General features: G+C 44.4%; 2 protein-coding genes across 3 annotated transcripts; one reads left to right on the top strand and one right to left on the bottom strand.

The window, feature by feature from the left end:
* The first annotated feature begins 944 nt into the window (after nt 1-944).
* Nucleotides 945-16,992, top strand: C6H11orf16 (chromosome 6 C11orf16 homolog). Of its 2 annotated transcripts, none has more exons than XM_043971886.1 (6): nt 945-1,048; nt 2,720-2,904; nt 4,833-4,986; nt 8,714-8,945; nt 9,755-10,432; nt 15,920-16,992. In XM_043971886.1, exons 2-6 carry the CDS (start codon nt 2,738-2,740, stop codon nt 15,964-15,966), a joined length of 1,278 nt encoding a protein of 425 aa, XP_043827821.1. In that variant the 5' UTR covers nt 945-1,048; nt 2,720-2,737; the 3' UTR covers nt 15,967-16,992. The 2 variants fall into 2 exon arrangements, with proteins under 2 accessions (XP_043827821.1, XP_043827820.1); XM_043971885.1 differs by lacking the exon at nt 945-1,048 and adding an exon at nt 1,612-1,917.
* A 69-nt stretch (nt 16,993-17,061) lies between these two features.
* AKIP1 (A-kinase interacting protein 1) lies at nt 17,062-26,153 on the bottom strand. Its single transcript, XM_043971521.1, has 6 exons — nt 25,978-26,153; nt 25,727-25,873; nt 24,824-24,904; nt 22,327-22,422; nt 20,150-20,560; nt 17,062-17,511 (listed from the first exon to the last, which is right to left on the bottom strand). The coding sequence occupies exons 2-6, from the start codon at nt 25,865-25,867 to the stop codon at nt 17,371-17,373; spliced, it is 870 nt and encodes a 289-aa protein (XP_043827456.1). The 5' UTR covers nt 25,868-25,873; nt 25,978-26,153; the 3' UTR covers nt 17,062-17,370.
* Nucleotides 26,154-27,826: the final 1,673 nt, after the last annotated feature.

The raw sequence follows: 27,826 nt of genomic DNA, 5'->3' as shown, positions 1-27,826 counted from the left end.
GACGTGCTTCTGTCTATTGTAGACCAACATACCACAATTCCTCTGGCTGCTGTGTTTTTCAGCAACAGGTAAGAGAGCCCGGGCTACTGACAGAAACAGGGAGCCAACACACAGCTCAGTCTCAGGCTTGGCTCAGATCCTCATCTCTGATGGGGTTAAGGATCAGTTAGTGGTGGGGACACAGGTAATAACTCTTGGAGAAGGGTTCAAGATCAGTCCTTCCCTTTAAAGCTGGGGGTAGGAATCATCTCTGTAGGTCTTCAAGTGAAATAGAAGTGGGAGATAGGCTATGGGCATATCTATGGGAGATCAGCATTGGGTAGGGGGGGAAAGAGCAATGATTTAGTGTCAGAGGACCTGGGTTCAAATCCTGGATTTGCCACTTAGTATTTGTATTAGGAGGCAGCTAGGTGGTTCAGTGGATAGAGAGCTGGACCTGGAATCAGAAAGACCTGAGCCCAAATGTGATCTCAGACACTTATTAGCTATGTGACCCTGGATAAGTCACTTAACCTGTTTGCCTCAGTTTCCTCATCTGTAAAATGAGCTGTACGAGGAAATAGCAAACCACTCCAGTGTCTTTTCCAAGGAAACCCCATGGACAGTATTGGTATGATACTGTGTAGGGGTCACAGAGTCTGAATGAATGACAGCAACTTGTATTAGGGACCCTTTAACCCTCTGGGCTTGTTAGTCTGTTAATGTTTGTTAATCTGACTGTTATCTGTGGAGTGTTTCACCCAGGCCACCTCATTTCTTCCTATTTACTCTCCATTCATTCCTTCCTGGGTTTGGGGTGGGGGGTGGGGGTAAGGGTGGGGTGACCCTGAAAGTCTCTTTCTATAAGACCTTGCCTAGCTCCGCCCCATCCAGCTGCTGCCACGCTCCCATTGGCCGAAGTTTTAAGTTTGCACATGCTCAGAGAGCCTTCAGAATGAGTGTTCCAGCTGGCCAAGTCTCCATGACAACTTGCCTAGCAGCCAAATGCTGTTAAAGTCAGTGTTAGCCAGGGTCACCAGGACGATGAAGAGAGCTGGGCAGAGCAAAGGTAGGTCTCTGCTGCTGCTGCTGAGTTTAGGGGAGCCCCAAACCCCTCAGCATGGGACCAGAGCCTTCTCCCCAGCTGGGACAGGAGACCAACGTCCCTACAAGGGTCAGGCATAGTCTGGGACAGGGGTCAAGGTCCACCTCTGACTGGAACTCAGGTCAAAACTTGAAATTCCAGCACTTGGGAGCAAATTCAGAGCTGGGGATGGGATAGACTGGGAGGTTGGCATTGTCTCTTGGACCAGGGAACATGAGTCAGGCAATGGCTGGAGTTAGGGGTCCCTATTACCCTAAGGATAGAGAATTAGTCAGAGTTCTATCTGTAGGCAGATTATAATGTCCCAAGTTTGTGGGGTCCTGAGGCCAGGTAGCATAATTGAATCCCAGTTGAAGGCAGTCATTGCTGGGGAACACTGCCTGAGGAGAGTGGTAGATGGTGCTTTAATCCCATTTGTTGCTGACAGGGGAGATCATTTCTTTCCCAAGTGGCTCCCTACCCCTTTCAGATTCTGGTGATCTGCTGCTAGATCCCTGCTGTAGGTACCTTTGGGGATGAATCCAGTCTCCTTCAACTTTGATACCTGGGGCAATGCTTTTTGCGCTATGCTGGTTGTGGCTCAGGAATGAATTTGGGGTTCAGTCAGTAAGCAGAGCTAGGTCTCAATCTAGGGCCATGGTCTGAGCTCAATCTCAGGCTGGAAAGAGGGTTAAGCTTCAGACCTGGATTGCTCATGTACAGATTCAGTTGGGGATATTATATGCTACTGGGGCTCTGTCTGTGGTGTGGTCAGGGGTCATAGGAACACAGATCTGGAGCTGACAAGGTCCTGAGAGGTCATCAAACCCCTCATGGAGGCCCAGCCAGAGGAGGTAAGTGACTTTCTCTCGGAGGCAGATCCAAATCCAGCATCCCTAACTCCCAAGGTCAGCCAGCCCTCTTTTCACTACACCGGGCTTCCTGTCCATCTGGAGCCAGCTCTGGAGATAAGTCAGAGCTTAGGAGTTAGAGGAAATGTAACCTACCCCCAGTGTCCTGTGTCTCAGAGTGAAGATAGCCCCAACTTGAGGCACAGCTTCTGTAGGCCTCTTTAGGAGAAAGGAGACACACCCCGAGGTAGCTGGTCAGGAAGGGGAATTTTCAGCCACAGGGGAGTTCAGTGGGGCTTTATGTACCAAAGAATCGATCAAAACCACCATTCTCTGACTTCGCACATCTTTAAGTAGGTTGATAAATTGAATGCTTGCATAGATAGAGGGCTGGATTTGGCTTCAGAAAGACCTAGGTTTGAATCCCACCTCAGACACCTACTGTGTGACTCCGGGCAAGTCAAGTAACCTCTCTCAGCCTCAGTTTCCTCATCAATAAAATGGAACTAATACTAGCACTTATCTCCCAAGTTGGTTGTGAGGAGCAAAAGGGTCAATATATGTAAAGTGTTTTGCCCACTTTAAAGCACTACAAAAAATGTTAGCTATTAGTGTTATATTTTTAAGTTGCCCTCAGAGCTAGAATCTGTATCAATGACCCAGGCAGAGGAGTTGAGTCAGATGTATCCCTCTTCTGGGCCTCAGCAGCAGCGAGTTGTTATAATGATGGTGGAGAACAAAAGTGCCACCTAATAATAATAATAATAATAATGAATCCTAATTCATTGATGGTGATTGCTCCTAGGTAGTGTCACAAAAAGGGATGGAATCCTTGGCAGGACCCTGGATGCCTTCACTCAAGTACTGCAGTGTGACCACGGCCCAGAAGGGTCCCTGCTGCACCAATGCCTCTGCTCACTGGAACACCCTCTCCACCTGTCCTCTTGTATTCCAGGTTCCCTGTTTTATCAGACATCCCTCCGTTGCAAGGTACTGTCCTCTTAAGGAAAGGGTAGGAGTCTGCTCCTGACTGAGGGGCGCCTATGACATCTCAATAGAACACTTCAGAGTTTTCAAAGTGCTTTCATTCACAACAAATCTTTGTGACAATTACAAATATAAGAGACAGTTTCTGGGTAATTAAATCATTTTATTAATAGGCCAGCAGGTCAATGGCTGTGTGTGTGTGTGTGTGTGTGTGTGTGTGAGAGAGAGAGAGAGAGAGAGAGAGAGAGAGAGAGAGAGAGAGAGAGAGAGAGAGAGAGAGGCCAAAGACCCCATGGTAGTGGATGCACAGGGATTTTATACCCTTGAAACAGTTGATGGACAATGGGGATCACAAACTGACCCCTGCACAGAGAGATTATCTCCAGCCTTGGGCTATCAATTCAAAGAATGTCCTTTTTAATTGGGAGCTCCTCTGGGATGACCTCCCCCTGGACTGATTTTCTCTTCCCCATCACCCTCCATGGAGAAGCCTTTGGTTATCTAGATAAATGGATCTGTCTCCACTCAAGATTCTTTGTAAGCTTAGGTTGGGACCTGACCCAGATGAAGAGAGTCAATGGGATCTTACTTTTAAATAGAACTGGACCTTGGAGGGGGTGGGGGAGAAAAGGCTATGAAAGAAGAGAACACTCAATCCACCCTCCCCCCCAAGATAATTATTTCTCACACCTTGGAGGTAGACAGTACAATGACTATTTTTATTTCAATTTTACAGGTTCAGACAAGTGAGCTGACTTGTCCAAGGTGATAAATACAGCCAGGGTGGCAGAGCTAGTGCTTGAACCATGCTGCTCTTTCCACTTCCAGAGAAGTTAAAAAGTGACTTTACAGGCTGGATGTTAGCTGTCCTGAATCAGGCAGCAAGGTGGTTCCACAGAGTACCAGGCCTAGAGTCAGAAAGACTCATCTTCCTCTAGCTGTGTGACCCTGGGCAAGTCACTTAACCCTGTTTGCCTCCATTTCCTTGTCTGTAAAATAAGCCGAAGAAGGAAACAACAAATCACTCCAGTGTCTTTGCCAAGAAAACCCCAAATGAGATCTTGGAGAGTTGGACATGATCAAAAAATGGGATCTTTTCCTCTCCTTTTTCCCTCCAAAGAGCCCCTACGATCCCTAGGATCACAATTCTTTTCTCCTTGTTTCAGTTGACTATTTTACAATAGTGTGAGGGGATTCTGGGGAGTCTGAGATACTCATTTTGGCTTGTACAGTTTCACATGCAGATCAGGGCTTAATGGTTTGTGGCTCCCTTCCTGGTCCACCCTTCCAACCACTCTGCAGGTCAAAGCCAGTGTTATTTTTTTCAGCCCAGGGTTACTCACACAGTTTTTTCTCTCTGGGACCCTAAGACTGACCCTCAGCCATAGATTGAACTGCTTACCTCAGAGCTATATGAATCCCAACCCAGAGACTTCTTTGACTGATAACTGCAAAATTTTCCTTAATTAACCAATAATTTTTTGTACTAACTTAACATTACTGGTCAGCTCCTGAAGCTATCCATCTTCTAAAGCATTATTATACTTTCTGAATGCTCCTTTTCTCTAAAGAAAACCTAAAGTTTCTTCATAATTGCACTGTGTCAACACCATCATCCATTAGATCCATACACCACAATTGAAAGAATTGCCTTTCCCTGGCATTTGCTCTCTGACTTTACACTTCCTCTTGGTTCTAATTCCTAATATGTCTAAAGCCCGGTTACACTTTATCAGTTATACCTAAGTCAGACCGGGGCTACTTTCAATAGGAATTTTTCACATGGGTATTGACCCAGGATCCCTCCTCTATTTGTACATGTAGACATCTATGCATACGACATTGTTGTGACTTTATTCTCTCAATGTATTCGAGGCAGGTCTTGAGTCTAATTTTCCTCTGCTGCCCCAATCATGGTTACTTTCTCCTAGGTGTGCCTGGGGTCGGCCAGATCTGCACATGACTGACCTGCAAAGGAAGGGGCCAGGCCTACCAGAGGGACCAGAGGATGGTGACACACCTGTTCTTGCCAGAAGGGAATCAGATGGCTTTTACTACAGGGCTCAGATAAAACAAACACCAGAGGCAAGTCCCCATACCCTCTCAAGGCCTCTTCAGAGCTTCCACTTAAGCTGCACACAGAAAATAGTAATAAAATGGGCTAGAACAGCATCAAGTATCCTATTTGCTCAGCTGTTGGTAGAAGCTGGCTGCCTCCAAGGTTTAAGAGTGAAAATGTTAGTGGTCATATCTTGACCTTGGAATATTGGTTATGAAAAGTACACTACTCAGAAAATAGTCATTGTACTGTCTACCTCCAAGGTGTGGTGGTGGTGGTGGTGGTGGTGGTGGGCCTATCCCATGGAAAGAGGAACTCATAGTAATGCTGTAATACAGATAAATTATTCATTTTCTTCTTTGTTCCTCAGATTAATTTGGTAAGGAGGGTGTGGGTGTGCCCATTTTACAGATTAAGCAATGGAGGTTCACAAAGGGAAAATGACTTACCCAAGACCACACAGCTAGTGAATTATTTGGGGCAGGAGCAGGACTCAGACCCAAGACCTCATATTCCTAATTCTCATGATCCTTTCCACTATACTATACTTAAACAAAGAGACACTCGTAGTAAGAACAAAAAAGGTTTATTGTACCATTAATAAGTAAAATATTCCTCTCAAAATATCACTTCCTCTTAATCTCATCATTTTTTTACATTTCTCTTTTGTGTAAGTTTTATAATATACGTGATTATTAGTGTAGCAGTAAAGATATATAACTTAAAAGTCTGTGAATGTGAATATATCAGAGTATCTGCTTACAATTTTTACTGACAAGGGTATATGCGTGAACAAAAATGTTTAGACTTTTCTTTCTTTCATTGTAGAGATTTGGGAACTGGGATACAAAAAGTTTAAGTGACTTGTCCTTGTTATATGGGGAATAAGTGGCACAACTGGGCCAAGGTCCTTTGCCTCCTCCTGTTCTTCTCCCTAGTGTTACACCATATTGGTGGGTGTTGTGGTTTTTTTTTTTTTTAACTCAGACAATTTCTTCATATTCTTGCTATTCAAGAGGCACTAGTCAGTCAGTAAGCCAACGAGCACTTATGAAGCAATTGCTTGGTGCCAGGCACTGCGTTAAGTCTTGGAAAGATGAATACGACAAGAGGAAAGCTATTCCCTACTCTCAAGGGGTTTACATTCTAACAAAGAAAGAAAATACATAAAGGGAAACTGAAAAGAGCATGGAAGAGCCTAAAGAGAAATGAAGCTACGAAGCTTACTTTGTTCTGAAGCTCCTGCCTCACAGAAATAACCAAAAGAGTTTATCACTCACTCATAGTCTGTGTTGTATCAATATAACAATTGTCAGAAACTGTAACTATTGCTATTTTCATTATTATTATACTACTGGCATAATAGACATCATCTCAAAACTTTCAGATTTCCTTTTCACCAGAACACAAAGACACTCATAAAGACAAATTCTATCACTGGGAGCCAAGGTGGTGCTCTACGTGAACATGAGAAATGTTCTTTTTATTAAGATGATCAAATCCTGAATACTAGTTTAGACTAATGAAAATAAACTTGGTCCAAAATAAAAAATAGTTTAAATTATTATAGATTTATTTTATTATTCTCTAAAAATGAATATGTAGCAGTAATTAAAATGCTACATACCAGTGTCATATCTCTTAATCATTAGATAAATCTCCTTTGTAAACTAGCAAAAGGCCTTCCACATCTTTTTTCCCACATATTTATTGATATGTTATTTTAACAAAGACTAATATCGAGTTACAAGAAATCACAAAATATACTCCCCCAGAGGCAGTTAAGTAAAAAAGCACAAGAGTAATTATTGAATCAGTACCCTCCCCCCACTTCTTCAATTTACTGTTTAATAAAGCTGTAGGCTTCCATTTTTAAAAATTTAACAAGGAAGGACCAGCAACATTCATTGTATTTAATTTGTGTTTTGCAGACATTGCATGTTGTAGTGAGGAGGAATGTTGCTCATTTGGATCAGCTTTTTCCACTCTGCATCACTTCATAAGAGACTGCCCATATTTCTTCGACTTTTTTTGACATTTGTCATTTTTTTAGAGTGCAATAAGGTTCCATTACTACTAAATTACCACTGTGTTTTTTAAATTATTGTTGCTAGACTGTGCTTTCTAAAATTATTTGCTACTTATATAGTAATTGCTAATGCATTTATTTTGGCAGTAAACATTTATTATTAATCAATATTATATATTAGTAAAGAATTGACCACATGGCAGTTCAGCACAAGCAGGAAAAAGGCCCCAGAGGACTCGGGCCATTTCTCATAGAGCCAACACATGGTCTCAAGCAGAGTTCAGAAGTCCTTTGTTACCTACTCTGTCCTAAGAGGAGAGTGAGCACCAAGAGACAGCATTCCAAGCCAAGATCGAGAGCCAAGATGTTGCCAACCTCCTGACCCTCTTATGGTCGAGATAGAGGTCACTATACATTAATCAGGGCTAATTGGTTAGGATCGTTCAATTCCATTGGTTGATGTGATTTGAGTGTCCAAATTAAAGTGAGTTCTACAATGACATTATGATGTAATGACCTAATGGGAGGAACCCTCCAAAGGGTGAAATCCAGTCTTTAGGTGGGGTTTAATCCCTTCAATCCTCTTAACTAAATGGAAGAATCAATCTCCATCTCTATTGTATCCTTGGGCTTGTCTCCCGCCCCTCCTTACCCCCAAACAGATTAGAACTTCCTCAAGAATTGAATTGAATTTTCTAGACTGAGGGGAGAAAGCAACTGAGCTAATCTCCGGGTCCCCCCCCCCCAAGAAATCCGTTATTAATAATTATTTTCGGGGCAGCTAGGTGGCGCAGTGGATAGAGCACTGGCCCTGGAGTCAGGAGTACCTGAGTTCAAATCCAGCCTCAGACACTAACACTTACTAGCTGTGTGACCCTGGGCAAGTCACTTAACCCCAATTGCCTCACTAAAAAAAATATATATATATATTTTCTCACACCACAATGTAGTCAGACATTCTCCATTTCCCGAACACTTCATTTGTTTACATTTTGCTATTGTAAATACATGTAGAGATCTCTTAGACAACTCCACTTTACAGATGAGGAAACTGACACCCAGTGACATCAGTAACCCACTCAGATTCACACGTGGGAGGGGAAGGGTTGAGCCTAGGTGGTCCTCCAACACTCTTCACATAACCACTAATATTGAAGTAATATTTTATGGTTTTTAAAGCTATGAGGTAGCTAGTTCAACTAGAATTGTCTCCATTTTATACACAGCAGAACTGAGACCCAGAGAAATAGGTACTTGTTAGTGTTGGAGCCAGAGTTTGAGCTGGTGACCCAGAAGTCTTTGGTTCTTGACGCAGAATTTGTACTATGTGCCCAGGCATGTCCCAGGCGTGTGTGTATGGGGGAGCAGATAGCTCTGTGCAGGAGCCTGAATGTTTGTGTGTGTCGAAGGGAGAGGATAGGAGATGCCGGATGCTACTAGTAGTCTTGAGTTACAGGTTGGAAAAAAGAGTGAAGAAGCTAGAGAGAAGGGGATAAGGACAGAGAGTGAAAAGAAAGAGGTGTGCCTGCTAGGGACACCAAGAGGACCACCCACATCTGCATGAATCTAAGGTTGTTTCTTCTGCTAAGTTAGCTAAGTTCTGGACAGAACAGGAAGGCTCCTGCATGTCCTGCCTGCAAGCAGAGTCCTGGTCCTGGGCTCTGGGGCCTGTTGGATCCCTAATGCCATTTTTCTCATTTCTCATTTTGCCTTTTCCCCTGCAGCTGGGGAGGCAGGGCCAACTCCTTGTAGAGTTTGAGGCCCCCCACGCCACAGGTCCAATGTCCCCAGGCCCACTACAGAGAACATCTCCAGAGGACATCATCCAGCACTCATGGGCTCTAAAACACTCCCTGCTGCCTGGAGACAAGGTTCTGGCACCCTGGGAACCAAAGCAAGAGAGATATGGTCCAGGCACTGTGGTGCAAGGCTTGGAGACCAGAGACCCTCAGAGAGGTAAGGGAGCAGCCTCCCTCCTATCAGCAGGACATCAGGGATGAGAAGGAGCAGACCTGGGTGACTTGGATCAAGGAGAGCAAGGAAACACATCATCTGTGTGTGCATATGCATGCATGCATGTGTGTATATTTACATGTACATACATGTATATAAATGTGTGCACATATATATATTCTATCATCTACCATCTATCTATAGCTAGCTAGCTATTCCTATCCTCTCCCTACCTGGTAACTTGGCTCTCAGGGAGGTTCTTGGCTATGACCTTTAGGGTCTGTGGCGTAGACTATATTTATCATTTGGTACCAAAAAGTATCAAAGTATATATATTCAGAGGAAAGTCCTTTCAAATTAGCTTTCATGTTCTATAGTCAGATAAGCTAAGTGCCTTTGCCTTGCTGTGGTTATGTTGGGGTCACTCCAGTAATCATGGCAGTCTTCCCATGCATAGAATATCCACAGCACTTACAAGTCCATAGGAGGATAGTGTGGGTCTTGTTCCTTCAGTAAGATGCATTATGGTTTTGAGATTCCCAAAAGGATATGCCCAGAGCATCTTCCAATCTAAGAAATATGAAGATTTATAAGGCATAGAAATGGCAACAGAATGTCCCTGGGCCTGGAAAGGGAGTGCTGGACAGAACAATGCCTTGTGGGAAAGGTGTTGGGTAGGGAGTGGGAATTGGAGTAATACCTCTGGGAACCGTGAGCCGCCTCCCTCCATTGAGGATGATGGGGTATAACAACACAGCTAACTGTACCTTTGGTTTTTTTGTTTTTTTGTTTTTTTGTTTTTGTCTGAGCAGCCTCAGAGGATGGAGAAATCACAGTTTGCTTTTGGAATGGCAAGACAGCCAGAGTACCCTCTGGGGTAGCCATATGGATACCCCCAGCTGATTGGGAGAAGGCCGTGGAGATGTTGCACAAGTCATTAAATACCAGTGGGCTGAAGCCTGGAGAGCATTTTAGCACCATCCCCTGGACTCCCCCATGCCCTCTCCTGGGATCTGCCCTTGGGTATACGAAGGATGGGCTTCTTCTGGGCTCGCCCTTGTGCCCTCCCCAGTCCCACAACCACTGTCCACTGCTGCCTGATGGCTGCCTCTGCTGCTGTTCCTTAGCCTGTCGTACCTGGTGGCCTCTGAGCAGGACATTCGAGGTCATAAGTGGGGACCACCTAGAGCCAGAGCCGAAACCCACAGCACAGGTTCTGGAGTTAGACAATCCCAGAAACAAAAAAGTGGCTGCTCCTGTTTGCGTGGATGCTACTTCTTCCTCCTCCTCTTCTTCCTATTCCTTTCCTTCTGAAGAGGAGGATTCAGAGAGTGATCTGAAGAAAGCTCTTCCTCAAAGAATGATGGTGGACAGCACTGTCAACACTGACACCAGCCTTTTTGAGAAGCCCCTGAGACAGAAGGTCCTCAGCCAGCCTTGCTGGAAATACTGGAAGAGAAGTGGCCTAGAGCCCAGTCATAGAAAACCAGGTATGTTTAAATTCAGGCACCTGGGGGCTGGGGTGTGCTGGTAAATGTTTTAACAACTGGCTGGGGAGGGGCAGGGGCAGGGAGGAAGAATCATACTCATGACATAGTTTTAAGTTTAGTGTACGTCATTAACATTTCCCCCATCATTTTCCTATGTCTACACATTCAACAAAACAATAAATTAAGCCTTAATTTGTAGCATTTCCTGATTCCCAAGGTATGTATTTAACAGTAGGCTCTCTGGTTCTGTCTTTAGCACACCCCTGCCTTGTGGGGAGGGGTGGGGAGAAATAGGTGGTTAGTCCCTGACCCAGTTTGATGCACTCATCTCACCAGTGCTGGCATCAGGTTGGAAATCCCTTAAAGGTGATCACACAGGAGGAAAGTGAAGACTAGGAATTTCTGCCCAACTTGAAAAAACTAGAATTTGAAATAGCAAAATCTGATGGGAAAAAAGGAATGAATCCTTCCTGCTGGTCACCATCTTTATTTTTCTTGATGGTAATTCTATGGAGGCCACTCTCACGTTGGGTAAAAGTAACGTCTTTCTTCAAATTTGGTCCCTGATGGGTTTTGGTGAACTCAAGAGAATGTAGTGAGAGTCGAGAAACATTTCAGAGTTGGAAACAAACCACGCACTGTATTTTCTTGACCTTCATCAATCATTGAAATTCATAAATGGTTGCTGCCCTTTTATAGGTGAAACCCATGAGAGCCCAGCTCGAGCCTAGTTACAGTGGCTGTGAACCTGTGGACAGGTTCTCAGCAACAGCTACTGATTAAAGGAATTCCTGTATTTATAAATCTAAACTGGGGCGTGGGCTAATCAGAACCAATGGGAATTTCAATAAGAAGTCTTTTCATTTACTTAATGCTTAAGCTTATCTAAGCTTACAAAACCTTTTTGCATTTATTGTATCCTCATGATAATTCTGGGATGAGGAAACACAGCTAGTGAAGGAGCTGAGATTTGAACCCAGGCCTTTGGCTCCCCAGTCCAGTGCTCTTTCTGCTCTACCAGGCTGTCTAAAAGATACCACATACTCTTTTCCATCTGGCCTGTGGAAGGGTGAAGGACATGGGATTTGTGACTCAAAAGAACCTGGCACTTCTCAAAATGAGTCTTCCCTTCCATTCTGCTCCATCCTGACCCTCTTTGGCTTGCAGGGAAAGACACTGTTAGGTTGGCTCACTTTTCAGCCTCCCCAGCATGGCCCCAGGTTCTGACTTTGCCCTGAGAACTTAGACTGCCCTCCTCTACCTTTTAAAAGTCCTGAGGATATCCATTCTGACAGACTGGGCCCCTCAGGGGCATTCTTGTGAAGCAGGCAGGTCTCTTTCCCCATCTTGGAGTGGTTTACTTGGACTTTTCATTGGCCCTTTTTGGATCTTATATGTTCCTTCAGGAAGCAGCTTCCTTAGCCATGAGCAAGGACAACACGAACCCAGTTCCAGACCCTTTCCAGCTGACAAGGCTGTTTATAGCATGTGAATTGTAGGGTTGTTTCTAACTTACATCTTGTTAAGTGGCAGGATCTATAAGAGCTAAGAATTTGAACAGTTCTCTGGATCAAGAATCCCTAGGCCCAGACCTTTTCACTGTCTGCATCACTAATGATAATACCTAGCCAATGGGAGTAGCCTGTTTGAGGCCATTGTCCCATCTCCATGGCTACTGCTTACAATGATGGACCTCCTAGTCCATGGGGACCTCAAATTGTTCCTAAAGCCAAGATCTCAGATTGAGGGTGAAAGGGGTTCACGTAGATTTTGCAAATAGGAAAAAAACTAATAGGAATCTTTGACCATTCTGGGACATCATGTTCCACCCTTACTAAAAGACTGGTAGAAATGGCTGTAGTCTGGTGGCATGGTCTAGAATGATGAGAGGCCTTTTAGTGTCCTCAGGGAAACAGGAAACCTGGAGTGGGTTTATCTATATGGATATACTATCTCCTCCAACCCATGGGTAGGGACACTAGAGGCTTAGGAACTTCCTGATAAAGCATCAACTTCCCCTTTGGAGTAACTTGCCATTGAAAAACCAAGAGAACATCCGGACCCCTCTGAAATAGAATTAATCCAATACCAAACTTGGCCAAAAAAAAAAAAAGGTATAAACCAGTGTTTTCTGATATTTGTCTTCTTTCAGAATCAAATGAGTGATAGATAAATTGGCACCCAAAAACCTGGGGTTTTCATGCTGATTTTCCCACAGATACATGGTTCAGAACAGTCTGGGGAAAAAACAGAACACTGACTGCCCAACAGAGAGGGCATCCATGGGGAAGAAGACAAGTGAGATAGAGGGACTTTGGTGGCCAGAGTTGTCCCAGGTACCTTCCTATGAGAGTACAAAACAGCTATGCGCCCCCCCCCCCCAACTTAACTTCAGCTCTACCATTCACATCCTCTAAACAGCTTATGGAATCTTCAGTTTTGTGGGCCAAGGCAGCTTTGGACAGGTTCACACAGTAATTTGGTCCACATTCATTTTTCCAATCTGAAAAGTATGCCTTACTCAGCTCCACTGATGTTGCCTCATCTCCCACTTTTTACTGATCATTCAAAAGTTCTCCCTCCTAAACTTCAGAGAATCTCAATCAGAAGATATTAAGAAAAATATTAAGAGATCTTAAATTGTGATCAGGTTTATTGACTGACTTATTTGAGCTGCAGGCATTTGGCTAAACTGTTAAGCATTTGAGTAACCTGCCATCTCCACTGGTTGGGAAGCCATGCTTAGTGAAGAGGGTTTATCTCAACTAGAGCTTCCTAACCCTGGGATCTTTGGACAAGAGAGAGATCTCGGAGGATACTTGAACTTGGATAGGAAAACAATTACATTTTTATCTTCCTAACCTCTAAAGGAAAGTGAGTATTTCCTTCAGTTATGAATGTAGGCAGCAAAACATTCTAAGATGGGGTCCATAGACTTCAACAGATTTCCAAAGGTGGCCAGGGCTGGGGGGAAGGAAGGGAAGGAGAGGATGACACACAAAAGAGGTCAAGAGCCCCCATGTAGAACATGGAAGGGGCTGGTTCTGGTTCTATGGCATGGAAGGTCTCATTGATAGGTTCACCAGGAAAAATAGAAAACGTGCTGGGTTTCTCTCTCCACTAGCTGGTTTTGGAGGACCTGCTATTTAGAGCCTTTGGAACATTTTGGAGAGGCATTGCATCTTCTGTAAATGTCAGCCACTCTATGGAATCTTGGAGTTGGAAAGAGACACCAGAGGGCATTTAAGCCAGCTCATACCTAAATTGAAATATTCTTGGCAAGATAGGCTTCCAGACTCGGCTTGAAGATCTCCCGATAACAGGATAACTACCTACAAGGTCATCTATTCTAATTCTGAATGGCTCTCATCATTAGATAGTGTTTCCTAACACTGAGCTAAAATCTGCCAGCCTGGAACTTCTGCCCATTGTTTTTGTAGGGCCAGAAGATAAAACTACTGTTCTACCTGCTAGCCTTTCAAGTCTTCCCAAGGCTGGTGTTCCATGCACCACCTGACCCCCTCCCCAGCCTTCTCTACTTTAAATATCCCAGTTTCTTCAATTAATCCTCCAGTCCTTTAGACCTAACTTGTTAATGACCCTCTGAAAAGCTGCAATCCAAGACTAACAGCTTCTCAGGACAAGCCTGACCAGGGCCAAGGACCACAGGACTGGCATTTCCCATGTTCTGGACCCTATTCTTCCATTGATGTCATCTAAGATTGAGTTTGGGTGTCTACATGTCACAATGCAGAATCATTCAGCTAGCAGTTCACGATAGATCCCCCCCCCCCACACACACACACAAGGTTTTTGTGTAATGTGAACTGCTTCTTACCATGTCTCCCTCTCCCCATCTTGTACTCAGGCACTGGAAACTCAATATAGCGTGCTCTCTCTCTCTCTCTCTCTCTCTCTCTCTCTCTCTCTCTCTCTCTCTCTCTCTCTCTCTGCCTCTGTCTGTCTGTCTGTCTTTCAATGACCCCTTTGACTGGTTGTGTGACCCTAGACAAGTTATGTAATCTTTTACTGCTCTAAGCAACTAAGTTGCAAAGAAGAGTCAACTTGCATTGGGAGGGAGTGTTTCTTCATCTGGGAGCTCCTTATGCCAATGAAATCACAGGACTGGTCCCTCTTCATGTCCATACAGGGTATTGTGAAGCTTTTAAGTTTTAATATCTGAAACTCTATAACAACTTAGTATGTCTCCATTTGTAACATTTCTCTTGTGCTCTAAGGTCTACAAAGCAGCACATAGACATATTCTCTCATTTGGATACATTATTTCATCGCTATAAGGTCTTTCACTGCTGTAAACCACATGCCCTCCGCGACTTAAATAGTAAAAGTTCTGAGTAAATTTCATCTCCTTGGCTTCTGCCTGCTTTTCTAGCCCATCGGCTCCTGTCATCCAATACATTAGCTATTCTTCCTAGCTTCATTTAATGTGCATATATCATTTGTGCCTTTATCCAAATCAGTAGGCAGCTAGGTGGTTCAGTAGACAGAGAGCTGAGCTAGGCTTAGAGTCTGGAAAACCTGAGTTCAAACTGTACAGTGTACTCACTAGCTGTGTGACCCTGGGCAAGTCACTTAACCACCTCTGTGCCTCAGTTTCCTCTTCTGTAAAATGAGAATAACAGCACCTGCTTCACAGGGTTGTTGTGGGAATCAAATGGGATAACCTATGTAAAGAGCTTTGCAGACCTCAATATAAATGCTAGCTATTAATGAAAACTGTCCAACTCTGCTTTTTAGATTGGGTTTCAAGTGCATTTCTTCTTACCACCCCACCCCCCCTTTACTTTTATTCACCATTATGAATCACAGGCTCTTTGAGAGATAAAATACTAGTTATGATGAGGTCTTCACAAACCCAGGTTAGATGTGAATTGTGTTTCACTGGCATTCATTTTACTCCCATCAGGTCGTTTGGGGGTTTATTTTTTTATATTCTCTCCAGTGTTACTTTTGTTCCCTTAGCTCCTAAAAATTTGCTTCCCCCTTTCTTATCACTTCTTATCATTCATTTGTCAAATGAGATATGAATGTGTTAAAGCCTTATATGTCAGCCATTACTAGCTTCATTTGGCTTAGCAACTTTTTGGGGAATGTTCTGTCTCTGCTTTTTCATAATCAGTATAAACTACCTGAGTCTATCAGCATAGTTCAAGCGTCCTAGATTTACATCAACTTGGCTTCCCTTGTTGGCAGTTTATGGAACAATATGGTTTATATTTGACCATCTCTTCTTAAACTTTTCCACTCATGACCCCTTTTTTGCCTGAGAAATTTTTATGCAACCTCGGGTATATAAGTATATAAAATAGGTATACATAACCTTTTACTGTGGCCAATTTTTTTGTTATGTAACCCCCTACGGGGTCATGACTCACAGTTTAAGAAGCTTTGTTTTACACAACCACATGGTTCTTTCCCCCAGATAATGGCAGATTACTAACTCTGAAATTTCATTTCCTTTCAAAGGTAAAGAGTCACAGAGGAAACAGAGACATCCGAGACTGAAGAGCTGATCTACTCGGGTCCTTTCCACTACCTGAAATAACACCTTCAGTATCTTGGCACAATTCATACTAACTCACTCTAGGGTGTAGGAACAAAGTGTTTGTTGCATCATCATGGGGGAAAGAGGCAGCCAAAGGAGAAGCTGGAACACATGTAGTGGGGAAAGCTGAGGCACTGGGATGGCAAGAAATGGGCCTGAAACCAGAGCAGACTCTGCCTGGGGAGGAAGAGGCTGAGCAGAACGAAGCAGGCTCAAGGCAGAGAACTAGAGCATTTCTGTAAGAACAAAGCCTGGAGGTCCCAGGTAATGCAGAGGGGACTAAACATTGCTCAGAGGCCCCACAGGATATTATTTCAAGGTAGTAAGAGAACTCCAAACTGTAGATGAAGATTCCTTTCCTAAAAACATAGCATGTCAGACATGGCAGGGATCTGAAATAATCCGTCCAACATGCTGATTTTGAAGAGGAGGAAACTGAGGCACACAAAGGGGAAGAAGTTTGGGGCCAAAGTCCATAGTAAGTTAAGGTGCTGAGCTGGGCCTTGAGCCCAGGTCTCCTGTCTCCCAGTCTGGAGTCCTTTCCACTTTGCCAGTCTGCCTATCTAGGCTCCTCTTCATTAGAGAAATATGAAATACAATGTTAGGGCCATTATTTTTAATCTCGTAGGAAATACCAAGAGATAAAAGTCATTCATCTAATAGCTTAAAAAAAAGCTTTCTAGAAACCAAAAATGTAGGGCCAAGATCATGAGTGATATTGACAATGGACATACTTATTGTCCACATGATGGGGTTCATTTCCTGCCTTGTTTTGCTAGAGTTCTCTCACCCCAACGAATCCATGAGAGGTCTCTGCCATATTATATTGCCTTTTATTCTTTGCAGGTGGTTTTGTGAAAGGGGATGCATGAGCTGATCAGATTTTATATACATGCAATGTTTCTATAACAGTAACTACAGGGTATTTGTTTTGTGCAAGTGTGTCTCCAGTCTCACTTTTTATAAGGTGGCCTAGACCACTTTGTAGGGTGTTTATTTTACCCCCCCCCAATACAAAGTAATAAAATCTGAATGAAATCTCTTTACTTACAAAATTTCTCACTTTATTTCCATGATTAACTTTATAGGGAAAAAGAAAACAATCACAATTTTACAAACAAGTATTTTTAAGGCACATTATTCCTCACATTCAGGCTGGGGGAAGGCAAGAGATACCTTCTTCCTCTCCCCTGTTAGAGCATTCAGGTTAAAACAGTCCCCAAGACAGACAGATCAGAGTTCCTAGGAGATCTGACCTGTTTGATTGGCACTACAAGTATATATTGTTTGTGTATAAATACTGACTAAGAGAAACCACATCGTGGTTTAGTTGAATTCTCTTTGCTATTTTTAAAAAGGGCACTGACCAGTGTTAAAGGGGAAAACTCAGATCAATGATTTGTCCTGAATCAACCTCCACCATGTGCGTTGTGGTTACGTCAGGGGACCCCACTGTGACAGCGTAGGTCCCCGGATAAACTTCTATCGTGATGTCCTTGGAACTTGTTCTGGCCTGGAAAGAAGATTTGGATATTGATGGATTAGAGCTTTGTGGTCCTTCTCAAAATCACACTTTCCCTACCTGGGCCATGGCTTTTTCATCCTTCAGATGATGTCTGGTAGCTGCTGCTTCAAAGTAAGAATAAAATAAAGATGGGGTGGGGTTCAGCTTGTATGTAGGAGTTGTTCTTTATGAAGTTAGCTGGTAGTTTGTGGAAGAGAAGGTAGACACCGACATTTGCTTATTAGCTCAGATTTGCAGGAGGAGGGAAGTGCTCTGGATGAAGGACCACCCCCAATTAACAAGGCTTTATTAAGCCCGTGATTATGGTGGTGGGGGTGATGACGATGATGCACTTCTCTGCTTCTAAAGCCAAGACACTCCGGGAGTTGATTTCAATATAGTCATTGAAGTGGCCCAAATTACTTGACTAGGAAGAGCCACTGGAAACTTGGCTTTCTCTTTCAGTGCCAACCCACAGGAAGTGGGAGTTGAGGGAAAGATTTGATTCTGGCTCAGCACTGGCCACAGATGGTGAGTACAAGGATGTCCTGAAGTTATGTGGCATTCAAACCAATTCAACAAACATTAATTAAGCACCTACTCTGTCTAAGGTAACTTGTTGGATGGGTGCTTGGGATATAGAAATGAAAAACAATGCTTCTGGAGGGTCCTAAATGCCAGGCAGTTTGTTTTCCTTTAGGCAATAGATTGGCCTGGTGCCTGGCATGTAGTAGGACCCTTACTGTTAGCTGACTGACTAAAAGACACTTGAGCAGATCTGTACATTGGGAAGCCTATTTTAGCAGCTGTGTGAAGGACAGGCTGGAGACAGGGAAATCAGGAAGCTTTTCTAACAATCCATGTGGGAAAGGAGCAAAAGGTCACCAGAACTTCCTTCATTTACCACAGATGTCATGAGGGTCACAAAGAACAAGACTGATAAGGAAGGGCCTAGGTCACTCAGGCAGGCATGTATTCAGTGTGGCAGGATTTCTAATAAAAGAGGCCGGAAGAGGCCTTGCCTTAGAGTCAGGAGGGATCAGGATTCTAATCCTGCCTCAGGTGCTTACTAATTGTATGGGTGATAGTCAAGTCATTTAATATCTCCCACCCTCAATTTCCACATCTGTAAAATGGGGGTGATAGTGCCTGTAAGTAGCTCTCTGTGCTGTATTCAAATAACAGTATAAATGTAAAGTGTTAAAGCAGCATAAAAATTTCAATTATTATGATCACATGCCAGTAGCAATAGCAGCATCCACCATATTTATGATTTAACAAAGAGCTAGCAGCTTGGAAAAGCTAGGCCACAAACCCTCTCATTTTCAGCCACTGATTGAGATGAACACTGAAATCTAGACACATTTTGCTTCATACAAGTGCCGTGTATGACTGTTGGCATGTTGTGAACAGAAACTGAGATGGCTTTTGGAAAGTGTGCCTATGCCAGACTTGCAGAATCCTGGAGGGTAATGCCACTGTGGTTACTATCCTTTAATCCTGTGCATTAGGAGACACTGGATTGCCTGGAAGCCCAGCTCCAGGTAACTCAGGAAATGCTAGAAAGATCAACATCCCCATGGGGTATCAGCCTAAGAGCTTAAATTGGCACCCACCCTCCTCACAACATTCTGGTAAGATGGCCAGTGGAGTTCATCATTTTTACTTTGCAGATAAGAAACCAAAGCTTAGATAAGTGACTTCCCCAAGGTCACACAGCTTGAGCTAGAACTAGAAAGCAGGTCTCCCAAGATCCTTGCTCCTCCTCCTCCCACAACTACATTGTCTTGGTTGTTAATACCAGTAACACTCTGTTATTGTGGTTCATTAACCATCTGGGTGCAAATATTAAAGCAAATTCTGATGGTAACAAATTCCAATTACTCTCTAGAACTCTTCTGTGAATTTCCGCCCCCCCAACCCTCCCCTAAATCATTTCACACAGTTAAGAGTCACTTTATTTATCCTACGTGCAGAAAAAGCAGTGTCATTATCTGTTGTGACAAGAAGATTTTGGAGGGAAGTGGTTGATGGCCTTCTGCTGTACATTTTGTTTGGACCAGACCCCTGCAAAGCTCTGCTTTTTGGAATTCAAAAAGGGATTTTCAGTTTGGAAGCAAAAGGGTCAGACCACTCCTGCTGACTTCACAGCTGGTGGAATTTCATCGGAATCTGGTGTTGGCACATCCTAACTGCAGGAATTGGGACTCAAATACCTCAAATTCTTTCCAACCACAGCTATGTGTTTAGGCACAAGGAACATCCTGTAGCTTCAAATAAAGGGTGCCCAGGGTTGGGCTGGAGGAGGAGAGTTAGTGAACCAAAGTTGGCAAGCACCATTTTTCCTTAATGTGCTGGAATGTCCCAACTTCAGGCAACTCTGTAGCCTGTAATACCCAGAGGAATGGCTGGGTTCTACCTCTAGGGAAGAAACAATAGGTTTTAGAGCTAGAAGGTTGCTTAACCATCATCTAGTTCCAATGCACTCATTTTACAGGTGAGGAAACTGAATCTCACCAAGGGTAAAGTGAGGGATTTCCCCAAGGTCATAGGAGAGCCAGGATTGAAACACAGGACCTTCCAATTCCAAATCCAGTACTGTTTTAACTACCACCATCATGTTAGAAGGCTAAAGGTAGGAACTCACCACAGACTTGGATGGTCCTGGGCCAAACTTGGATGGTCCTGGGTCAAACTTGGATGGTCCTGGGTCAAACTTGGATGGTCCTGGGTCAAACTTGGATGGTCCTGGGCCAAACTTGGATGGTCCTGGGTCAAACTCGGAAGATCCTGGGTCAAACCTGGATGGTCTTGGGTCAAACCTGGATGATGCTGGGTCAAACCTGGATGGACCTGGGCCAAACTTGGATGGTCCTGGGTCAAACCTGGATGATACTGGGTCAAACCTGGATGGTCTTGGGTCAAACCTGGATGATGCTGGGTCAAACCTGGATGGACCTGAGTCAAACTTGGATGGTCCTGGGTCAAATCTGGATAGTCCTGGGCCAATCTTTGTTACTTGGTAGCTCTCTCTAGGGTCGTGGGATGTAGATTTTTCCTAAGGATTAGAGTTTGAATGGCATTTAGTTTTATGGGGTTCCAGGTCAGCTCCAGTTTTCTGGATTGTTGACAAAGTATAAACTTTTCCCCAGGCTTGTTCTGCTAGTTCTTTCTAGTAAAGTTTTAGTTAAGACTGATCTTGGGCTCATGTCCTGACATATACTTTGGCATCCCTAGAACTCTAAAAGGCTTCCTTCAATGAGTTCTTTACTAAGTGATTTTAAAAAATATAAGGTCTTCATCTTGGTTTTTTAAAAATAGTGTAAATGAATTCTTATGCTCTCTGTTCTCCTTTAACCCAGAAATCTAGAATTTCTTATGGGGTAGTATATCCTGCAAAAGACCAGTCTGGGCATGTAGGGCCAATTCTCATAAAAACTTTAACCTCCCCCCAATCTTATTGTAAAATGTTTTCACTATCCTCCCTCCCCTCAATAGAATGTCAGAGGTAACAGGGACCTTGGAGATCATCTGGACCAAGGGCTGTTAACCTTTTTTTTTGGTCACGGACCCTCTGGTAGTCTGGTGAAGGCTATGGACAGCCACCTTTCAGAATATTTTTAAATGCATAAAATAAAAAACATAGAAAGGAAACCAAATATATTTAAATATAGTTATCAAATCTTGAAAAAAAAAAGTTCACAGGCTCTGGATTAAAGACTCTGGAATAAGTTCTCCTAACCTAGTATACAACTCTTAATTCTACAGAAGAGGAAACTGAGGATCAGCAGCTTGTACAAAGGAGAGAGAACCTAAGGCCTTGCTGCTGACAGTGGAACTTGGAGGGAAATGTTGGTCCCAACTCACAACCATTTTGTTTAACCACAAAAATCTTCAATTCACTAGGCTTATAACAAAGTACCTTGTTCTTTTGGATTGAGGTCTTTTTCATTGTAACAGTTCAAAAAAGTAACATCCTTGGAACTCATCAGAATGATGTAGATAGATAAGCTTGTGGCAAGGAGCATTGACAACAATGTAGGTTGTGGTGTTTTGTTTTGTTTTGTTTTTTCTCTAAGGAAAGGCTCTGACTGAAATGAACTTAGTCTCAATTGTAACTGAGACCCCAAAATCCTTTAAAGAAAAAGATCCCCAGAGACATGTCTGAGTTGTATCATGGAAAGAACATTGGACTTGGAGTCAGGAGACCTGATCAATGTTCCACTCACTATCTGTGTGACCTTGAGACAACTCATTTCCCCTCTATGGGCCTCAACTTCCACATCTGTAAAATGGGGATCATAAAACTCACATCATTTCCTTCCTAAGGTTACTGTGAGAAAAGTCCTTAGCAAAAGTCAGTCATCATCTTTAACTATGTTTCAGGCAAAAGACATGAACATATTTTTTGGTAAATTCCTCTGTCCGTCCCTGCAGGCTCAGAATACTCAGAGGACCACTTTACTTAAATGCTGAGTGTCACAATTACCATAAAATCACATTGCTCTAAAAGATCTAAGAGAAGCCAGCTTGTCTGAGCCTCACCCAGAGAGGAATCCCCTCCCTACTCTCCCTACAAACTGGCCCTACAGCCTTTGCTTGAAGGCCTCCAGCAAAGCCATAACCCTGGTGTAGGCCTGTAGGAATGATTCAGGACATAAATCCTCTCCTCTACTTCCTCACTTTCTCAGGCTGTCAGAGTCAGCCACTGCTTGAGGTGGGAGGACTGGGTGTTAAACTTTAACACCAGAGAATAGTGTCATGTCAAGTGTCTGTCATGGGAAAGTCAAGGGTTTACAAGTTCCACCTGCTCTGGGCACTCACCTGTCTTGACTGGTAAGGTGATGGGTTCAATTGGTTTCGGTGATATCTGCAGACGTGGTTCAGTGCTACCTTTTCTGGTGCCAGAGCATGAAACTTCTGCAGAATAAAACACAGAAGTGAGAAGCCCAAAGTCCTAATCAGAGACTCTCAGAGCTAAAGGGGCCCAGGAAGTGATCTAACGCAAGCTGCTGCTGCCCAGGAGTAGTCACTTTCCTATTTTTTCTTTCTTTTTTTTTTTCTGGTGGGGCAATGAGGGTTAAGTGACTTGCCCAGGGTCACACAGATAGTAAGTGTCAAGTGTCTGAGGCCAGATTTGAACTCAGGTCCTCCTGAATCCAGGGCTGGTGCTTTATCCACTCTGCCACTTATCTGCCCCCCACTTTCCTATTTCAAAGAAGTGAGTCTTCTAGCCTTGTTCCATGACTTCTCAACTCAACAGACTCTCCAGGACCTAGACTGAGAGTGGCCAAGGGGAAAACTGGGGGAGAGAAATGTCGGTGTCTCTTCAGTTCAACAGCTCTCCATTCTCTGGGAGATTATACTCCATGCTGAGCAAAATGTCTGCTAAGAATCAACATACTTGGCATCACTTTGCTGCCATCTGCTGCTTCTCTGTTCTCTCTGTACAACTGCAGCAACCTGGACTACCAAAGCTGGGCAGCAATAGTGCCCTGAGCAAAGTCCTCCCAGGACAACCTGGGCAGCCACTTGCCGAGGTGGCTTTGTTTTTGTTACTGACAAAAATACCCTCCATGCATTTCCTGTCATGGGCAGTAACTGACGCTAATGAATAGTCAAATGTTTTACTGTTCCATCTTTCAAGAAGCGGGGAGGGGTCCTACCACATCTAGAAATAAGGCCAGAGGGGCAAAGGACAAACAGCTGACCAGACACCCCACTAGTGCTAGGTGGGTGAAGTCATAAGCTAAATAATAAAAGGGGGTGGAAAGTGGCTGCTGTTCTCTTCTTGAAGTCCCCCTCAGGGTTAACCATAGACTTCCTCCATTATGACTCACTGAAGGCACTGAACTTGCTAACTATAGCCACAGTGCAAGGGCAGAATGAGGAACCCTTTACAGCAGAGAAATCACTCCTGGGTATCATAATATATCTGTGTATCTATGCCCAGATTAAATAAAACACTCAAGGAAAACACAGGGGAGGCTCCGTGATTATATCTCCTCCTTGTCTGAGGGATTTTTATGAAAGCAAAAAGGATATTCATTTGCCAAATCCACAGACCCAAACGTTGATAGAAACATGAGTTAAAAGGTGTTTTCTTGTTGCATTTCAATCGAACCAATGGCTCACAACTTGTTCTGGAGTCACTGTGACTTTCAAATTGAAAGTGTTCAGAGATAAGGGACTTTTCCAAAGCCTAACATATATAAGTAACTGGAAGGAAACCATGTCTTTTATATTCTTCCTTTGCCCCTCAGACCTTACCCCTTAGTCTCCTTCCTATACCCAATCAGAAGAGAAGTAGCCTTTATGAAGTTTTCCTTAAATGTCCCAAAATGGGCAAACATGTCAGTGAATTAATAGAAAAGGTTAGGATGAACCTTGACAGGCTACGCAATGGGTAGGTTAGCAGCCCACTTGTACCCTCCTGATGGATGAACAACTATTCTGAATTAAATATCTACAGAAAGAAGCAACCACTGTCACTGTCATCATCAGGAAAGGGCTAACATCTCGTATGCTGTAGTTTCAGCCAATTTCCTCGTGTTCTGTTAATGGAGGTGAACAGTTGGTGGTCTTTGCTCTGCATGGTGTCCCTATATCTCACCTTTATAAGGTACACAATGTGTACCTGAGAGCTAGCATCATAAGTTACTTGAACCAGATGAAATAAGAACTGTAGGTTTGATTCAGAGATAATTTTTTTTTGCTACCAATTCAAAATATTTTAGAAAAAAATATAGATTTGATTCTCATTTAAATTGGCCTACAAGATTTTTGAAAATTTGGATTCCATTTTTTGTTTCATGCTTTAGTTGAACTCCCTGGCTTTCACATCACCTCTTAGCTGACCTATGGTTGTTCAGTGAGAGCTTTTTCTTCATTCAAGGTTATGATAAATATTCCTTTGTTGTTCAGCCATGTCTGACTCTTCATAACTCCATTTGGGTTGGGTTCTGGGGGGGGCTTTTGGAAGAGTGGACAAAGATGCTGGAATAGTTTGATATTTCCTTTTCTAGCTCATTTTTACAGATGGGGAAACTGAGGCAAACAGGGTGAACTGCCTTTCCCAGGGTTATACAGCCCCCAAGTGTCTGAGGCCAGACTGGAACTCAAGAAGATGAATCCAGATCCAGCACTCTGATGTGCCACCTAGCTGCCCCATCCTGCCATAGCTGACCTATACCTGATCCTTTTGCAGTTCTGCTAATCAAGGCTTCCCAGGTCAGGAGAGGAACAGGAAGGTTGCATGAATTCCTAGAAGAGTAACACACCTAGCAGGTTCATCAGGAGCATGGCTATTGCCTGGACTCACCCCACACTGACTTGAAACGTAATCCATGTATTCCATCACTGTTTTGAATGCAGTATCCAGGCCCATTGGCTCCCCTTCTCCCTGTTTAAACAAATGGCACATTACTAGTGAGCTATCCGCTAGATTTTGTGCCTCTGAAAGCTTCTGGATATTGGACTTTCTAGGTGTGATGTACGTCTCTGGAGGTACCTACTACAGAATTCTTTCCTGGCTATCCACTGATAAACATTGGATTTAAAGTCAGGGGACCTGAGTTCATGTTATTCTCTCCATAACCTCAGGGAAGTAATTTTTCAACGGAGCTGCAAGATAATTGTTAATTATCTGAAAAGGAGCTCCAGAGATCATCTAGTCACATGCCTGCGTTTTACAGAGGGGCAAAGTGACTCGCAACAAAGCAGACATTAAAAATCAACCCTCGGTCTAAATATCTCTCTGCGATCCCGAGGCACTAAAATACTAACATTTTACAGCTTTTCTGTGCAATGACATACATAAGCTTGCGTAATGGTCTGAATGGCAAGGTTTCTTAGAGAACATTTAGTCTAATCCTCTCATTTTACAGAGGAGGAAACACCTAGAGAAGGCAACGGGACTTGTCCAAGTTACTGTTAGTAGCAAAATTAGGGCCAGAGAACCCAGGTCCCCTAACCTAACTAACACTTTCCAGGGTCATTGACGAGGTGGGGGTGGGGCGCTGCCGGGTTCAAAATCCAGTTTCCTGGTTAGGGTCGGTTAGGAGGCTGAAGACCTCCCCCACCCGTCCCACCCCCTTGCAACAATGACAAAGGTACAGGAGACTCAGGATGGTAGTGGGGCTCAGCAGCCACCAGCAGAGCTCTTCTCTAGGCTGGCTGGGTCGTGGTGGTCAGTGTGCACCCCCGAAACCTCTCGGCCACGGACCCGAAGGTCTTCCGCCAGTGAGCACCAGTTGACAGCTCTCGTCTGCGCCCGCTGCAGCACCTCCTGGCCCTGCCTGCATAGGCGCTTCTGGGTTTCTCTGTCCAGCCAGTACAGTGAACGGTCCTCTGGGCAGTCGTCCATCCTACCCTGCTCATACACAGAAATGCGTTAGCATGGGGTGGGAGCACGGGACAGCCCCTCCAGAGGGCAGGTGCGGTGCCACCCCGGCAGGAACGGAGAGGACCCCTCACCTGGGTGATTGCCCACGGAAGGCCTCAGCCATTCGCGTAAAGGTGTGCACACCCTCCTTCCTGGCTGCACTCTAGCCCCTGCTCTAAGGAACGTGGGGCAGGATGGAACGCGCAACCACGCGGCAATCCCAGCCCCAGCCCCCTCACCTGGCTCGACTCTCAAGGCGCATGCGCTCTGGACTCTCTCCGGACCGGGTATGGCGGGGCGAGGATGGGAAGAGAGGGGCGGGACTCCGCTCCGCGCGGGATGCGTAGCCGCCTCTTGTGCTGTCGCCTGACGTCAGAGCCCGGTGGGCGCGCTCTGGGAGACCTTTGTGAATGCGGGTGGGCGGCGGTCAGTCTGGGGGTGGGCCGAGAGGTGGGGAGACTGGGGTGGAGAAGAAGGAACTTCCAGTCTGCTTTTGTCGCAGCCGGCTCTGGTGGGTTCGGGGTAACGTTAAGGGGAAGGGGTGGGGGGGCAACGAAGGCCCCTGGACAAATTTCCCTTGGGAGACGGACTCCAGCTCCCGCGGGGAGGCGAGGGGGGCCTGGGGCTGAGCCCCGAACTACAGTGGGTTCTGGCCGCATCCAGTGCTTTAATCCACGGCCACCACGACCATTTCCGGACACCCTCCGTTAGCCGCTGGGGTGGTGATCCCCGCCCTTGGGGCCCAGCTTGTGTCCCCCACTCCTCCTGACCGTACCCCACACCCCCAGGGTCGGGTTGGGAGCTATTGTTTAGCGCTGCACTTTGGGAAAGCTAAACTGAGGGACCCGGGCTGATTCGTTGCAGAGTCCTCACTAGCGGAGTGGAGAGGTAGGATGAGTAATGAATGGGTAATGGGTATGGCCAAGGGTGGGCTTCCCGAGCCCTCTAATCAACAAGCATCTGATAAGCACCTACTATGTGCCTGGTACTGCAACAAACACTGGAGTTACAAAGAAAGGCAAAAACATAATCCCTGCCCTCAAGGAGTTTACATTCTAATGGACTGTGGGCAACATATAAATAACTAGGTATTTAGGGTTAGGGTTAGGGTTCATAGTGATGAAATCTGGTAACCCCCACCCCTTTCTCACTTTGCTCATATGCCACAAGATGGGGAACCCTGAATCAGTGTAGGGGTTAATCTGGCCTAAACCTTTCATTTTTACAGTTGAGGGAAATGAAGCCCATAGAAGTTCAAATGACATGCCCAAGTTTAGACAGATAGTAAGATAGTAGAACTGAGTTTTGAATCCTTGCCTTCTGGCTCCTAATCCACCATTCTTTTCATCAAATGACTCAGAAGATGGATCCAAGTTCTGGCTCCAACACATACCATCTGGGTGACCCTGGACAAGTTGCTTTACCTCATCTATAAAATGGGCATAATACCTAACACAGAGGGGTGGTGAGAAATGCACTTCGTAAATGTTAAGGCGATAATTGAATTGTGGGTATTTCATTATTACACCATCCAGCACAACCCCTTCCACATTTCTTAATAGATGTTGAATTGACTTTAAATGATTTGGGACTATGTCTTTAGAAGCTACTCCTTTCAAGTTCCTAAGCAGCCTTCTGAGATGAATGGGACCTTGCTTTACTATCTTGTTATCCTCCTAGAGAATACCAATTTTAGAGCTGGAGAGGACCTTAACGATGACCTGATTCAATCCCTTTCCTTATTTAGGAAATGAGAAAAGTAAGGCCAAAGAGTTAGTAAATTGCCAGGTACTAGAAACCCAGTCTTAGTGTTAATTGTTTTCTTATTTATCTGTAGGTAGCTCATTTAACTGTTGCTCTCCCATTAGATTGTAAGCTTGAGAGGGGGCAGGTAGGTGGTGCAGTGAATAGATCACTGGCCCTGGATTCAGGAGGTCCTGA

This window comes from Dromiciops gliroides, chromosome 6, assembly GCF_019393635.1.
Source record: "Dromiciops gliroides isolate mDroGli1 chromosome 6, mDroGli1.pri, whole genome shotgun sequence".
Classification (NCBI taxonomy): domain Eukaryota; kingdom Metazoa; phylum Chordata; class Mammalia; order Microbiotheria; family Microbiotheriidae; genus Dromiciops; species Dromiciops gliroides.
This window is presented reverse-complemented; position numbering and strand designations above follow the sequence as displayed.